The sequence below is a fragment of the Manacus candei genome, unplaced genomic scaffold, assembly GCF_025592945.1.
Source record: "Manacus candei isolate 608988 ecotype Guabito, Panama unplaced genomic scaffold, ASM2559294v1 h1tg000056l, whole genome shotgun sequence".
Lineage (NCBI taxonomy): Eukaryota > Metazoa > Chordata > Aves > Passeriformes > Pipridae > Manacus > Manacus candei.
In genome coordinates, this window is record NW_026138104.1 from 959,692 (window position 1) to 977,901 (window position 18,210).

Genomic DNA, 18,210 nt, shown 5'->3' on the forward strand with positions numbered 1-18,210 from the left:
CTGTTCATCATTTCAAAACATATCAAGTGCTTTCCATGAGGGGAAGGGAGACTTTCACTTTGAAAATCAAACTAATTCTAAAGATATGACAAGCAAAAACAAGTTCACAGTTTAGTTCAGTTCCAAATCAGCTCCTGGTCAGTCTCCAAATCACTGAGCTGCACCTATCACCAAAATCAGCTCCTTTATGTCACCAACGTTGCTTTTGTAAAAATGACAGCTTTGTTGCTGATATGCAAAATATCTTAAGAAACCAAATTCAAAGATTCCTTTCCTCAATACCTACTAAAAACATACTTTGAAAATATGAGAGTTATTCAAAAGGCTTTTATTTCCTTTTTCATGAGGAAACACATACAATAAGGAGCAACTCCAGTCCTGCCTGTTGCAAAGATTCTATAAAATCTCTCCTTTGAATGTGACTGGATGAAGAGGCACAAGGAAAAAGTGCAGCCTAAAGGTCCCCAGAGAGAGTCTTCTGCCCAGCACTTAGGGCTGAATAAATTTTTTCTCTTCTCAAAGACAATCTTCCACCCGCTGTTTGTTCCTAAAGCATGCCTTTCCTTTCAAGGAGAAGGGAAAACTATAAATCCCTTGCCCTGTGTCTGTGCTATGCCTCTGTTAGCCCATAGTAGTGCCTGTTAGACAAGTATTCCATACTAGAAATGGGGTGCAAATCATGATATCCCTAAACTTTACTTTGCACAGTTAAAATGCGTCCAGGAGACAGTCAACTGCATTTTTTTATTCTTCTAATGACCTGCTGCTGTAATTGGACACTGAACTGCAGATGCCATTATTGACTTAATCAGGCTAATATGCACTTAAAAGAAACGTTTTTAAAAGATTCCTAGTGGCACAATGGATTTTTAACTGTCCCATTGGAACATCTGAAAGCACTTCTTGATATAAAACATGAGCACCTTACCAAGATGTTGCTGCGATAAGAACATTAACATTACACAGCAAAATGCAAGCAGCACATTTGCCGCAGTGAGAAGAGGTTTTCAAAGTGAAGCTGCTGGATTCAGAAAAGCAGCACTCACTCAAAAGTATCAATTTCAAACACGTGTGACAGTGCAATAATACCAGAAGGTTTTTATACCACACAGTTACTCCCCCCTACACTATCTTACGAAGTGTCAACCACAACTACCAGCCTCTTTCTGCAATAGCCTGCCACCTCACTCCTTTAACTAAAACTGAAACATTACTGTTACAGCTTTTTTCTTCCACCAGCTATTGCAGGAGATGAACCAAGCAGTGCCCAATCCCCCACATTTATCTTTAAACAGCAGCACTCCTCCTTTCACCCAGTGAAATGCCAGAGCACAGATGGCAGGGTCAGTAAGGCTGGATGCACGGGCCATAAGCACAAGCGAGGAGAAGAGGATGTTGTGCCCTCAGGATGAAAGCGGAAAATAACTGCAGCTCCATGACATCTACCATGGGTTCACATTCAGAAGTACAAGCCATCATTGCTCTCCCACACTCTTTACAGTTTCTTGACCAATATGTGAATTGCCATAATCACTGGTATGACAACGGTGACAAAAGGTGCTGCACATACACAGAATTATTCATCACATGATAATTCTCAGACTAACTTGGTAACAATCACTATTTTCCACTTTGCAGAATTCTCCATGTTGTTTCCTGAAACAATCACATAAAATCAGGCAGTGCTGACCACACATTATAGGAACAGTATGAAGAGTAAATGAGTAAAAATAAATGAAAAAAACATCTTCTTTTTAGAGAATCATTATGACAGCTGTTGCAAATATGTTTTGGGAGGAAGGAGAGAAGCCATGCCAATATTCTACTGCAAGCAGTTAAAGCAGTTTTGCTTTGTTTTGCTTTTAAGAGATCTCTGACATAGTGAGACTATTTGCAGCTCAGTCTTCTCTTACATGCTTTCTTCTTGCAACTGCCTGAGATCAGTGAAACTGTTCCTAAGCATAGGCACTAAAGCAGCTCCTATTCCAAGTCCACTAGAGGTATTAATCAAGCTTGTGAATTCATGTTTTCAGAAAGCCTTCTTAAAACTGACCATATGCCAAAACATTTATCATCCTAAGGAATTCCAACTCAATATGCCCTTGGTTCTTTTCATTATAGAGGTTTAGCATGCATAAATAGCTGGTTCCAACCAGACATTAGCATCCCTACTAACAGATGACTATATCAATCCTCAATGAAACCAGTGCAGCATTATAACATCACAAAATTGAGCAGTTTACTCTTAAAAAGTAACTGTTAGTCTTCTTACCTCAACATATGCAGGCTGTTTCTCAAGGATCAAGTCTGCAACTTTTTTAGATACCTAAAAAAGAAGAACATTCCATGTAGTACATAGCAATCTCAATTACGTAGGCCATGCCCATACTAAAGTTCTACAAGTTTGTGCTTCTCTATCATTTACTTCTGTATTTTTGAAATTTCTTAATAAATATTCCACAACAACATTAAAAAAAATCATAAAAATTATGATCAGTTTTCCTTAGAAGCAAGGTAAGAAAAATGTTCACAGTTTCATCTAGGGATTAGTGGGCATTTTTAAATTAATCCCTTAACTCTCTGCTTGTTAAGGAACATGCTAGAGTATATAAATAATTTGGCACACTGCAAGTATATTCTGCTCATCCTACTACTAGAGTACAAATTTAAGTTAACCATCTACCAAGGTGTGCTGGTTTGAGCTGGGCTGGAGTTAATTTTCTCCATAGTAGTAATATGGGGTTGTTTTGGACTTGCACTGAAAAGAGTGCTGATAACACAGAGATGTCCTAGCTGAGCAGTGCTTGCACAGAATCAAGGCCTCTTCTACTCGTATCACCTCACCAGTGAGTGGGCAGGGTGTGCACAATTTGCTGGGAGGGATCATAGCTGGGATAGCTGACCCCAATTGACCTAAGGGACATAGGGTCAATATGATGACCTCTATGTGACCACACAGTGACATGCTCAGCATGTAAAGCTGGAGGGAGAGGAAGGAAAGGAAGGATATTCAGAGTGATGGCACCTGTCTTCCCAAATAACTGTTACACGTAATAGAGCCCTGCTTTACTAAAGATGGCTGAACATCTCCCTGCCCATGGGAAGTAGTGAATTAATTCCTTGTTTTGCTTCACATGCTTTTGCTTTACCTACTTTTCAGCTATTTTTTTTGCATTATCTACATTTATCTTAACCCATGAGTTTCCTCCTCCCATTCTCCCCTCCATCCCACTGGTGGAGAAATGAGTGAGTGGCTGCAAGGTACTTCATTGCCAGCTGGAGTTATACCATGATAGACGGAGATCTAAGAAAGCCATAAAGACTGACATTGTATTAAATTAAATCTGTGTCAAAATGAATATTCACCCTGTGCACATTATACCCTTTCTTTAGCACACAGGATATGCGTATTTTAAAATTTTCCTCATTGTTCTCAAGTAATAGTAAGTGAAATACTACTGAGAGCTGCTGTCTGTACTGAATTTTAAAAAAAGGCATTGCTACCTTAATCAATCTCTTGTGCACAAACACAGAAGCTTAAAAAGAAATACAACACTAACAGTCTTATAAATGCAAGCTTGAGAACAGTGTGTTTTGTTTTGTTTTTCAGAAGGGACTACAAATATTTAAGAAGAAATGGTTTCAAACATGACAAAGAAATTATTGGTATTGTTATATATTCTTCTGAGGGAACAATACTCCCAGAAAGAGAAATAAAATAAAACTGGCTGACAGCCAGCCCACAGTACACTACTGGCAAAGAGAGACAATGAGGTTTTTCTACACCTGCCTGCTTAATCAAACATAGCACGGAGTTGGGATCTTCAATAAGCATTCCTGTAACAAACTTCTACCGGCTCCACTAAGTAAATTCCCATCCTCTGGAAGAACATTTGCATACAAATGGTCTTCAAAGTATTCCAATATCATCAGTTGGTAATCTGGAAAAGGGGCATATACCTAGCTATGCTTTCTTCCTTCCATATTAAAAGCAGGTCAGAATCACAAAGCAATTTTAAAACTTCTTGCTGGTTCTTAAAACCTCTCAGTAGTTCTATAATTAATAAAATGTTCCTCTTGCAGGACAGCAAAAGAACCACTCCAGAGTGGGGTGTGGTCAGGAAAGGATGTTATCAGACCAAATGCCACACAAGCCTACATGACCTTCGGGCTCTTAAGAAATTTGTTCACTGCACAGTCTATGCCCTGTGAAATTTTTCCTCCCTTTTCCAACATGTTCTTCATTCTAGCCCTGCACCTGTAAGAAACTTCAGGACATGGATATACCTGCTAGTTATGCACTGCTCTAGTACAAATCTAACAGTTTGATTCTTCACTGTTAAAGCAGTACAAGTGAATAAGAGATACACTTGTGCTGTGTTAACACTTGGAATCCTGAATTGCAGTTGCCAGCAACAAATGTGACCACCACGGTTATCAAGGCATGCCAACAACATTTTCTGAGGGGACCAAACAATTGTCTCTTTCCTAATCACATCAGTAAAAAATATTTCATCTCCTGAAGAAAAAACAACACAGTTGAGGATATCAGCCTACTAATTAAAATGAAGTATGAAGTCTAGCAGACATACAACTCAAGAAGCCTTCTAATACAAGTTGTCCATAGTAAGGTGATTACAAATTAATGTTGTCATGATACATACATTAAAAAAAGTTTGAGTGAGCTGGAATCCATCCAGTGGAATGAAAAACCAATGAGCAAACTACAGAAAATACAGAGTCTACAGTGACTCTAACAACAAAGGCATGTCCAAGATCAGCTGTGCAAATGCAGATGGTAACAGTCAGTGAGAAGTGGAAGATTAGAGCTCTAGTATCTGTAATTCACACTCATATGAGTGCTTTGTATAAGAGAAGTTTAGAAGTTGGTATTATCTCTAAACCACCATTGTAAATTCCTATGCTACCTATAGGTACAGACACTGAAGTGAAAAAGGCAGTATTTAGTCTTTTTCAAAAGCAGAGGTATTGTGTGATATGTCAACAGACTTCTTGAGTCCTCTACCTAATAATTTATTCAAATCACGATTAAAACATTTCTAGGACTGAACTAACAACATACAACACTCTGTAGTACTGTCTTCCACAGAGGACACTAAGCTCCCTTAATGCAGACAGTAATCTAAATGACCTATCACAAGATAAATGGACAATAATTGAGACAGAAGAAGAAAACATGCAACAGCCTCTCACACTCCACCTGGAAATATGACACAAGGACATGAAATACAGCATATAAGAAATTTTAGCACCTTGGCACATGCCTAAGGAAGAAAACAACCAAGCAACAATTCCCTCCTATAGCAGAAATACATTTTGACTAGATTAAGGAAAGGCCCAATCCTGACTGGGGAGATGGTAGGAAAGAACTGGGCACGTTTCTTGTCAAAAGTTTTTGCTTTTACGTGTTTGTATTCTAAAAGAAAGACACATCTGGGTGATATTTACTGGAAACCTTGTATTCAGTTCTCACCCCTATTATTCATTAGTTGCATGCACTTTCCAGTTCAAATATTTCAGCAGCAGCCAAGCCCTGAAACTATTCCCCCAGCTGCAACCAGTTCCCATCCTGAAAGCAAAAATGGCCAAGACATTGATAACACACATAGGGTTATTCAGCATATCTCAGTGAAGTTGTCTCAGTCATGAGAGCATTTCCTTTCAAAACAAGGTAATCACCAGATGTCCCCTTAAACTTAAAAAAAGAAAAAAACAAATAAAACAAAAACCTACCACTCACAACTTCTTTCCTTATAGCTCTTGGTGAGAAATATGGGATATTGGAATATTCATTCATTTCCTCAACTTCTCACTAGTACTTCACATAATTTCATATGCATATTCTGGGGGAAGCAGCCTTAGGCAGAAGGCACTTGTTCTCTATGTATTGTTAACAATGCAACATTTCCCTTCTATACATTTCTTTAATTTAAAGACATGCATTAGGACTACTGCTTTTATTTTACTTGCAGATACTCTCCAAATACCACAGTTAATACATTTGTTTCCTGTACCACATTATTCATCTTAAAAGAGCAATGGAACAACTAATGTATGAATAGAAAATAAAAAAGCCAGGAATATAACAAGTACCTTTCAAAAACTGCAGCTTCGACTTCTCACCTTTGACTATTCATAACATTTCATTCAGTTTATTATGTAATAACTGTGTACCAGTATTCACTAGAAACTCTTGTGGACAATCAACAAATTGGCAAATGAAAAGTAAGAGAAAACAGCATCTCCAAAGGAGACAGTTTTCGAAACATTTTATGTCTTATGTTGCTAGAAACCCCGCAAAAAGAGAGATAGTACTGCACCATTCAGTGCCGTGTTGAACATGACCTTTCTGGTAATAGACATGAAAAGATGAACATTCAGAAAATCAAGTTTCTAAAGAAATAGTTAGTACATTTGCTCGTTACTATATTTGTCACTAAGACTTACTTCCATGATTTCATACAATTATATGAGGTAGTGATGCTTTTCCACTATAAAGGCACACAATATAATATTTTTTTAAAATTGTATAATATTTGAAGTGTTTAAGAAACCAAAACTTTTTCAGTTACACTTCTTGCTAGACTTATAGACAACATGCAAATTGTGTGAGGGTACAGAAGAAACAAGTTTACTTACAGCAGCTTGCTGTTGTTTTAATTTGTCTCTGTACTCTTCCAGTTCTTGAAGACTAAGTACTGGAGGAAGCCTCTGCATATAAACAATAAATTAAATTCAGTGAGAAATTAAAGGATGTTAAATCACACGTAGTATTAACTAAGCAATCAATTTCATTAAAGAAACATTCTTATTGATTTTGCAATCTAATTTGCAGAATTAATCCATTATTTCAAATGATGGATACTGAAATCAATTAGTGGTAAGATATACAATGTATTATCATAATTGCCTCATAATTACCTCAAAGTTACTTTATTTTAAGCCATATATACACACACACAACCCCCAACAAGGAAATTATTATATCTCAGTTAGTTTGCTAAAAAAAAAATACACAAAATATAGAACCGACTTTTTTTTTCCTGAACATTTTGGCTTTTTCACTATAGTTTGAATTATGAAGTGTCTGTTAGCACAACTGATATTAATGCTACCACATTAAAAGAGACTGCACCAATACTATACACTAGAACAGCAAAATGACGTAGGAGAGTATGGTTTCATATTAATGCAAGACATAAGAAACAAAACAAAAAATAGCTCATTGAAATAAGCATATTTTTGATCTTCATTTTTTGTTATGCTGCTGTCTTTTCTCTTAAGCAGAGAAAAGCTTACCTCTAACTCATACTTCACAATATCAAAGGAATCATTGGAAAAATAAACTTCTTCAATGCTGTTAATTATTTCCTGCTGTGCCTGAGGATCAGTTGGTTCTTCATGTAGTTCTCTGAACTCCTCCTGCACAAAACAAAAAAGGATTTCCATAATGTAATAACACACCCTAACAAAAACAATGTTTTAACAAACCAACAATCTTTCAAAAGCCATTTACAACATTAGTACAAGAAGCAAGGGCAAAAAACAGAAAGATGAGTATGCTGTGGCTTGTTCTTCCCATTAGGGACAGCAAGATACTTAAAACATTTCAAAAAGCATAGTACAGATTCCAACATTGCAGCTCATTTAAACACTTCTTCATCAATACATTTATGGCACAAATGCATGTTGAGTCCATGGATTTTTCCCCCTGAAGTTTAGAAATTCTCATAATAAACTGGTAGGCTATTTCTCAGAATTAAAAAAAAAACAAACACCAAAACCTAAACAAATAAAACCTGAATTTTTAAAATCAGAAGAATCCTCTTTGCAAATGTAAGGTAGACAGTGACACTACAAATGTATAACTTTCAAGTCAGCACTCACAATTCACTGAAATAAAAGTCATGTCATTAAACACTTGAATTTTTTACAGGTAAACCCAGAACAGATCTACCTTCTTTGCACAAGATTAACAGCTCTCAGATTTTAGTACAGTGGTCTAAGCAGAGCTGTGCTGTCAGCTTTCTGAAAGCTAATATTCAAGAGGTAAGCATTCCCTCCTTGCTGTCATGATCTCCCCTCAGTCTTCTCAATGGCTCAGCTGCTACCAGTGGCTAGCAAACCAAGAACTGAGACTCCCCCTGCTGTACTGGACATTGCAACTAATTCTTATCCTGTCCCAGATGTTGCTCCCACCAAAGGAACGAAAAATCCTTCATCAGACACTCTAAAGGGAGAAGTGCTAGGATATTCTTCCATCAAAAATAAAGATAAAATGGACCAAATTGCTTGATATTGGAATTAAACCCTGGTGAACCAATCCAGAGGACTGAAGAGTCCCATAATGACCCTGAGCCTCCCAACAGTGCCAGGCTGTTACAGGGACAAAGTGTCTGTATTTTCATCACCAAGAGCTCAAGGGCTTATTTCACTAGCTAGAGACATCAGATTTTAGATTAATTGACTAAACAACCACTAACTTGCTTCTTTTGTACATCAACTGAAACAAGGTCAATGTGTACATGTTACGAGGCAAAGCGACACTTTTAATGCAAGCAAGGTGCTGTTTTTCTACAGAGTTGGGGGCAGCCAAGGGGTGACGAGTGGACAGTTTGGAAGAGCATCAGAAGGAGCCGCTGCTCCTCTGAAATACCTCTCGCCGGAAAAGAAGAGAGGGGCGAAAAAAAGAAAAAAAGGAAAGAAAAATAAATAAAAGGGGGGCAGACAAAAAGCAGAAGCTCTGATACACAGAAGAAAAGATTTCCAGCGGATTTGGTGATCCCGAGCGGCCACGACCGAGGCTGAAGGAGCGGGCGGTGCTCGGGCGCCACCCGCTGGGCCGCGGGCGAGGCCGCAGCTGGAACGCGTCTTCGAGCCGCCATGGGGCAGCGGGTAACTCGGAGAAAAGCCCTCGGAGCTACCTTCTTCCTCTCCTGGGCGGCCCCAGGCGCCTCTGATCTCGTCTGAAACGCCTGATGCAGCCACTGCCACCAGAGCAGGTGAACGCAGCGACCCATCTACCAACAGCACGCACCGGCAGCAGGTGAACGAGGGAGGGCATGGACTGCACCAACAGGCCGAGAGAAACAAGGAAATAATACAGATCAATAACTATATATATAACAACATATATAATAAATAACAATATCAAAGGAAACTGATGCCGGTTTTTAGGCAAACTCTTAAAGACGCATTTGGAGCGTGGACGTGCCACGAGCCACAACAACGCCTTGCCGAGAAGAAAGCAAAGGCTGGGTCAGCTCCTGCCACTGAAGAGCAGAAGGTGCCAACACAAGTTTGCAGGAAGCCCCTGCAGCTCCACACCGACACCTAAGAGCCAGGCAGGACTCCAGGCAGCCAGGACTGTCCCTTCAGCACCAGCCACACAATTCACCCAGCAGTGACACCTTTCCACCTCATGTTTCTGCTTTGCCAAGATCACGAGAAACAGAGGACAGGAGGGCTGGTTAGGGATGAGAGCAAGAAGATTTTTGACAAATAGTCCTTTTAGAGTCTGTTTCAACTTTTTAATCTGTGGTTTGAAGTTTCCCTCACGTGAGAGCACACGGATTGGCAGAGGACACACACATTCAGACTCAACGGCATACCACTTTTGCACTAATTTAATTTAGAAAGCAATGAAGCTAATAACTAACCATATGCATTCCTGCCCCTTAAAACAAACAAAAATTATTTCCCTCTGGGCTCCTTAACAAATCATAGCTTTATACTGTACATCCCTCTATAAATCAGCTTCACATCTTACAGTACATTTAGTTTTAGCTATATGAAACTAAAATTAAAAATTATCCAAGACAGGAAACAGGGTCCACTGAACCATTGCAAATGGAACGATCCAATTTATCATCTGATATTTGCCTACAAGTTCCTGCATTGCTGTTTGCTAACAGAAAAAAGATGAAAAACTAAACCCAAGGAGAAATCCTCAAGATCATTTAAAATCTGCACCATTGATATCTTGTCATATTGGTGAAATAATATGTTAATGCATAGGTCAAGGTAACTGACATCTGATAAAGATGCATTAAGAAAGCCACTGTGGACACATATTCTGGATTTGGATCCATGTGGTAATGAATTGGAGGCGTGTTTTTAATATTAGGATTTCAATGAAGCCTTATCAATCACCTTTTTGCTGTCATAGAACACCACAGTTTCCAAGACAAACATAAAGCTGATGTTGATGTGACTATGAAAATGGCTAAGAAAGCATTTTATCCTGCCTCAGAAAGACCATTCACCTCCATGTTTCTTGCCAAAATACTACTCAGGAAAATATTTTTTAAATGGACAAGGTTTTTCATTATATTGTATATTTTTTTAGAAAAGCAGTCTAATGAGATAACTCTCCAGGATAAGCTTTAGCTCCCATATAAATTACACTGTCTGCCACCAGACTTTATGCCATGATAACCTGCACCTTCCAATACATTACACTCCACTAGTTTCAAGGAATAATATGCTGAAGGCCAATGTATTCACTCACCACTGAAGGATGCAACCACCATTGGCTACAGTTTATTTGCTGATATTCAATTTTCATCATCCCTTCAATTAGATATACAAAACAATTTTGCTATATATAAATAAGCCCACAGTTTCAGGGGCCTCAGCAAAGGCCAGATTTAGCAATGTGAAGCTTGTACTCACACACTTTGCAGAGGGAAAGAAGGAAGTGCTATTGAATCCCTCAAGGCATTTTTCCACCTCAAAACCTTTAACTATTGCCACTTAAGTATCTGCCTTTAAAAAAAGTCATCATTAAAACATGCTTGATAGGAAATTTTATGTTAATTCAGCAATTCCAAGTGCTATTCTGAATTTAAAAAATTGCAACAGAGGGAATCATATGATAACAATCATGCAGAGGACTTTGCCATTGCTAAACTGAATCAATTAGATATATAGGAGATGAAGAAGAGCAGCATATTGGCAAGGTGGATCCCACAGTAGTCACTTCAATCCCCCTGCCCAGGTTAATACACACGTTCAGCAGTTGGATCTCTCCAAGCAATAAAGGGCCAACAGCCATCTAAGAAGCTGTGTCATGGGCTACTCCTTTTTACAAAGTTTTCTTCAGCAAGAGGCTTCACCTCCTGAGTAAAACTTGTGTCACTTGTGAAGCCAACTGTGCTTTTCTTTTTTCTCCCAGTACTTTCGATCATACTTTCATGGAAATACAATTTCTCCTGTCAGGCTGCCATCAGTGCAACCCTCAGCAGCAGAGCTCTTCATAATGCTCCCTCAATAGATCAGTGAAAGACAGCTTCTAGGGAGGGAAAGAAAAAAGAAAAACCCTACCAGTCTGATGGCTTTATATACTTGAAGAAGCCACTGCCAAGTAAAATACAGTGCTTGCATCCACACACTTCTCACGTCATTTTGCCTACCTGTTGCAAGGAAATAAAAGTTTACCATCTAGGAGCCTGTGGCAATTCCTTGAAATATATTTCAGAAGAGTCATCTCATTGCAGACTCATCTGAAATGCAGTTTAGCAAGTTTTAGATGACTACCCAGCTATTTCCCAGTGCGTCACACTCCCACTCTCCTTGTATTCTGTGCTGCCTGTAACAGCAAAACCAATATTGCTCTGTTGAATGAAGCATTACTGGTAGGGAGTTGAAGCAAACACCTTCTGTATTCCAGTCACTATCAACTAAAAGACTTGGGAAGTGAAGACGTTGAAAAAAGGTAACTGCTACTACTCAGATAAAAAAAAAAAATTCTAATCTAATTAGAAGCTGAAGTTCAGAAACAACCTATGTACCTCTACTCAGAGAGTGCCAGGAGCCAAATCTGTGCTATACTCACTTGGACACAGCCTCCTTCTCTTTGTCATGAAACAAAAACACACCAATGAATATGGTGTAGATTTATATCCTTCCATTTTGAACAGGAATAATACTTCCGTTAAAAGCTAATCCTAAATACCAGGATGAGGGCTCTGCTCAAAAGATTCAATCAGCAGGTATACTGCAACATCCTACCACTATGAAATTAAAAAATATAAAAAAGTATTTATATACATATATACATAAACCAAATCGTTTATTTTAACAATATACAAATAGATAGACAGATATAAAATATGTGTTCTATAATGTATATATAACTATATCCATAAACTCACTTTGTTTGCCCTCCCTTCTTCTCACCCACTTTCCCCCACATGTGGGAAGGCAGTCCCACAGGGAAGTTTAAGGTATTCCCTATCTTTGATGCAAAAAGCCCAGAACTTTCTTTTGCTCTTTCCTCCTTCAGTATGTATAGAGAGTACTTATTAAAAAGCTCTCACTAAACCAAAACAAACTGTGAAAACAGCTCTCCTGATTAAGAGAATAACAAAGCTGACCTATAGAACAGCTATTAGCCACACCACCACTTAATGCACTCCTTTGAAGCACTCAGCTACTGCTGGGGAAATAGACTAACAAAGCCATACTTCTATATATATAGGAAAAGCATAAAAAATAAACTTTTGGTGTTGTTTACCACCATAAGCCACGAAGTCAAATAATAGTTGTATATTGTGTATGAGCTGATTATCATCAAAATAAACATAATCTAATTCAAAGTCAACTCATCATTAACCCCACACACTTGAATTCAAGCATAGAAAATACCTATCTCACCCTTTTGTGACAGAATCTGCTAAACAAAACTGTTATCAGCTTGGAAAACTACAGAGCTGACAATTCCAGAATGGTTCAAAAAGAATTACCATTTGCCAGGGCAATCAAGGCATACCAGTGAAGTAAGATATCTCAGACAAAAAAGATATTAAGTCTTTCTGCAAACAACTTTTTCTTCTAGATATCATAGAATCATCACAGAATCATAGAATGGTTTGGATTGGAAGGGACCTTAGAGACCATCTATTTCCAACCCACCTTTCACTAGACTAAGTTGCTCAGAGCCCCGTCCAGTCTGGCCTTGAGCACCTTCAGGGATGGGGCATCTACAGCTTCTCTGGTCAACCTGTTATATCCAGCCCAGCAGTTCAGATTTGATTGCTCTGCAGACACTAACACAGACTTAAACTATTATACACTTACATCTTACTATGATACAATTACTATTATACACATACTTCCCTGTGTGAGTTGGCTGTATGAGTCTGTATTGGAACATAGAGTAAAGCAACTTTGCTAGTGATTTGGCTTCATGTGATGGAAGCAAATTGAAATTTTTCAAGATAGTTGCAGAAGTTATTGGAATACTGGCTAATGTGAGTGCATTCACTCAGTAAAATACCCAGGAACCAAATAATTTCATTCCTTAAAAATAAAAAATTGAGAAGCACAGTCATAATTGAACATGCTGGCCAGCAAGCAGTCAGCAAACTAACAACTTTCAGACATCAACACGCAAAGGAATTTTGCCGGATTTGCCATCAAGAGATGAATTGTCAACATGTTCTTCTTCCCGTGCTCCATATTTCCCATTTGACCTCCAAACTAGTGTGACAGTCCCTCATCTCAAAAACATGGTTTTGTTCCCAGAGTCAGCATGATCTATCAATGGCTTGTGCTTTTTCCAGTAATTCATGCTGGCCCTGCAGCCTTTCACTCTGTATAGCCCTCCATAGCTTTAACACAGTTTTTTGAAGCTTTCAGTAACACTTGCCCTAAATCAATCTGGAGATATGAAACCAAATGTGGAAGTGTGATGATGAAAGTGCAGCATCATAACCATTCTGTCATCAAACATCTTGAGACTTTCATGATTCAAGATATAAACAAAAACAGTTATAAAAACAGGGCAGAAAAGAAAAACATTTGTGTTCAAGTAGCAGCTTGAAACAGTACAAAGTTATGCTTTTACTCATTGCCTTTAAAAATCTGCACCTTTTCCTAAGTCTTTACTTTTGCATTCAAAAGTGAATTTTCTTTACCAAACCTGTCCATTAAAATACAATAATTACTGAGAGGCATTAGATTATATCCAGCAAAGCTGCTTGATCCTATAATTATAATGCAATTCTGTTTTGTGACATCAGTACATTGCCAGGGCACTGAATACAGCTTTAGATGAAAATAAATACCAATATCCAAAAGCTCAATGACTTTCAATTTCTGTGAGTACTGAAACCTAACCTCCTTGACAGTTACTCATACCAGAAACAGAGACAACATCTCCCTCTCCTCAACCCTCAAAATTCCTGTTTTCAGCATATCTGAATCTACCCTCCCAGTGACAAGAAACATATTACTGCGCCTCATCTGATGTCTCATCACCTGAAAAGTAAACTCCTACAATAAAGGCTTTAACAAAGCTGAGGAGGCATGACAATGTAAATCATTCCTCTTAAAGAAATGGGCTGGAAGTAAAGTTACTGTGACAAATGGGTTGGGACCCTAGCCAGAAGTTAAACTGATCAAAACACATTCATTATACTCTTAGAATCATAGAATGGCTCAAGTTGGAAGGGACGCATAAGGATCATCAAGTCCAATTCCCAGCTCCTCACAGTACTACCTGAATATAAACCATATGACTAAGAGCATCATACATAATCAAATAACCACTCAAATTTATAAGACTTTCCTTCAATACAGCTTTTTGAGGAGGTAAAAGCAACTCTGAATATATTCCAAATATAGAATGTATATTCTGAATATAGTTGTTATTTTGAGAACTAGTCACTTAAAACATTTTTGAAGGAAAAAAACATAATTATAGAATTACAAAGTGGTTTGGCTTGGAAGAAACCATAGAGATCATCTAGTTATAACCCCCCTGCCCTGGGCAGGGACACATTTCACTAGATCAGGTTGCTCAGGGCCTCATCCGACCTGACTATAAACACCACCAGTGTTGGGGTATCCACAATTTCTCTAGGCAACCTGTTCCAGTGCCTCACCACCCTCACAATAAAGAATTTCTTCCTAACATCTAATCTAAATCTACCCTAAATATTAAAAGACTGAAAAATATAAAAGCTTTATTCTGTGGCACAGGAGAGAATAACACTTTAATTCTATCAACTCTGAAAAAAAAAGTAATCAGATTAAAAGTTCCAATGTTGATGCAATCTAGGTTTTTCAGGCCCAGATTTCTGTTTGCAGGACAGATGCAGATAATTTTTTCACATTGCATATGTTTGACATAAATGTGTGAAAAAAATACAAATTATTGAGAAGTATTCGATTTCCCATTGTCGTTGATACACAGCTTAGACTTACCAGACACGTAACATCAAACTGTTACAGAACAGAAATCTAGCCAAGATACCCTTCATCTACTTTTACATGAAGAGTCAACTTCGTTAAAAACACAGTTTGAAACTGGATGCTCAGTGTGTGGCAAGAATCTGCAATTCTGAAATCTAAGCCATGGAGATGAGACAGTTCTTTCAACATCGCTGCGACTGAATACTTTTGCTCTTTGATATCAATATATTGGCCACTGTTTAATAGAGTGTCATGTACCAATTCAGAGATTCTTACTTGATTTTTTAAATATACAGTAATGCTGATTTTCTGGTTGGCCTCAGCATAAGCACCATATTACACAGTACTTATATAGAGGCAAAGAAACACAAGCAGTCTTTTGGGTTGTTTTTTTATTGTAAAATGGCCATCCAAATTCAAGTCAGTGACTTAAATAACTTATTGGTTAAAGGCAAAGCCCAGATTAGGGGAGAATAATAGAATAAATCCACAGAAGTCTTGTGAATCATCCACTCAGATCAAAAGGGTATAAGGAACGGTCAAATATTGTGGTAATTGTTCCCTGACACACAAGTTATTCAGCATGACTTCTGAGATGAGAGTGAGTTACCATTAGTTATGTATTGAGCCCCACAAAATGCCAAAAGCTATTATTATTATTATTATAAAGATACAACTTTTAAAATAGAACATGAGGTTAACTATATATGCTGAAGATCAAAACCATGACACTACAAAATATACTTACAGCACCAAAACCATGAAGACACTAAATATCAAGACCAGAACTATACAGGCTACCCATACAGTATCTACTTTCCAAAGTAAACATTAAAAAAGGCATTTTCCTTTCTCCTTCTTTTTTTAAAATTCACTCCAACAAGAAGGAAACCTAGATAATATTAAGATCAGCATCCAGTGACAACTCAAAAGTTTCAAGAAAGAAATTTTCATGCAAGTTCATTCAGAGTTGGTGAACAGGTTTGTCTCACAGCTCTTAGTTCTTTCATAAAATAAAATATTTTCAGCAAGAAACAAAACTCTCAAAAAGAACAACAGCAAACCTTGTGTTTAATAAAAAAAAAGACACAACTAAGTGTCATCAAACTATAAAATGAAAAAATAAAAACTAAGGACATGGGAGTGGAGGGATGTTGTATCATACCTTAGTAGGAATCCGAAAGCTTTCAACAGGACTGAGGTCATTAACACTCTCCTGAGGACTTCTTAGACCCTTTAAGAGAATTTCCATAATCAGTTATGATTGATTACTTTACGTATCTTGCAATCAAACTGCACAAGTCTTACCTGATGTTGAACAGATACCTGTAGGCCCTTTGACAAATACTCTGACGTGGCTGGAAGGCTAAGACCTCATTCTAGAAACATTTAAGCAAGATCATTGGTCTATAAATTATGCTCCTCAAACATCTAAGCATTTCCAACTTTATGCTGCACTATGCACCTTTTCAGTGCAGTTTACTAACGTTCTCTTCATAAAGTTCACTTACATCCTCCTCTCAACTTCCAGACATTACTTTAAATTTTAAAATGAATGTGTGTCCAAAAACCCTAAGTACTCCTGCAGTTGATGCCAACAGTTTTTTTGCAAGCCCCTTTCAGGCTCTAGGTATCTATATTTCTTTGAAACAAAAAGACCTCTGCAAAACTACTATGTGAGTTTACAATGAGAAAAGTTTTGTATTTGTCCTTTGAAAAGGACAATGCTAAAGTGTTGTACATCACTTCTGTTGTAACTACTATATTTTACAATTACTTCACCTTCCCAGAATGCAAAACCTCTTCATTTTGGTGTTGATTCTCAGATTTCATTGTGCATCATTTCAAAACATCCTCCCTTTCCAGTTACCACCATCAAAGATGACTCACCTCTATGCATCAGAAATTCAAGGTAAGGAATAAACAAAGCAACTGCTGCAGCTTCTTGTACTTCACACAAAATCCTTCACATATACTCTCAAAAATCAGCAGTACTAGCAGCTTATCTCCAGAAGCAATCAAAAGTTTCACTTATCAAATGCTAAATGGAACTTTATCCTTTCCAAGGACTGAAAATTGTTCAAGCCGTATTATTTTCAGACCACATCTCCACACTGGGCAGACTTCCCACTATTTTTCTTAGTCAAGCTGTAAACTCATCAAGTACCCCTATACTGAAGGGAAACAGAAGATTATTTTGCAAATTCCACTTCTGTGCCAGTATTCATTTTTAAGCCCTGCCTCCTGCATAAGCATTATGACTCTGAGGACATAGTTTAAGAAAGAAAAGCTTCTGACTTTCTCATCATTTTCTGTAACTATCTAGAGTATTTGATGTGGTAGGTGACACAAGTGATTAAGTTCTCCAATCTAGACACATGGACAAACAGGCTTCATTTCAGATGTATCTCATATACATGAATTATCAAATGTTCTGCTGATACACTTCTTTAAAAAGGCTCTCAACCTGAGAAATACTGGTCCAAACGTAGGCTTAGATCTACATAATCCTAAAGACCACTGGTACGACTGGTACACAGCAGTGCGGTGACAGACACACACCGAGTGCTCTGGCACACATTCAATATGTGCCCACCCAAATACATCCCCGGCATCTCCACAGCCTCGCCTACCTTTAGACCGAAAGCGTTTGCTGTCAGACAAAGCCACGCTATCGAAACACAGCCCAGCGCTACAAAATTACATGTCAAAAAGTGAACATGACACAGGCCGGCCCTGTCATCTCCAACAGCGATTAGTCTGGTGTGACACAGCTACGCGCTGGCACCTGCGCACGCTTCCACTTCTCGGTGTAAAGAGAAAAACAAGGTGGATGCCGGTGCCCCGAGAGAGATCTCACACGCCCCGAGCCCTCCCTCCCCGGGCAGCCGGGCAGAGGGCGATGCCCGCGCCTCGCTGGCCCTCCAGGGGGCCCGGGCACGGCGGCCCTAGGAGAGCCCCGGACCCCCGCGGAGAAACGCCCCTTAGAAG

The 18,210-nt window shown here is 38.4% G+C and overlaps 1 protein-coding gene across 3 annotated transcripts in view; it reads right to left on the reverse strand.

Annotated features, from left to right (window-relative positions):
- VPS50 (VPS50 subunit of EARP/GARPII complex) overlaps window positions 1–18,210 on the reverse strand; it is an 80,583-nt gene that overhangs the window by 62,226 nt on the left and 147 nt on the right. For all 3 annotated transcript variants that reach the window (XM_051802163.1, XM_051802162.1, XM_051802164.1), the window contains exons 2-5: window positions 16,385–16,453; window positions 7,321–7,443; window positions 6,661–6,732; window positions 2,273–2,326 (exon numbers count right to left, since the gene is read on the reverse strand). In XM_051802163.1, coding sequence (XP_051658123.1) covers window positions 2,273–2,326; window positions 6,661–6,732; window positions 7,321–7,443; window positions 16,385–16,453 — 318 coding nt within the window. The remainder of the gene's footprint in view (window positions 1–2,272; window positions 2,327–6,660; window positions 6,733–7,320; window positions 7,444–16,384; window positions 16,454–18,210) is intronic.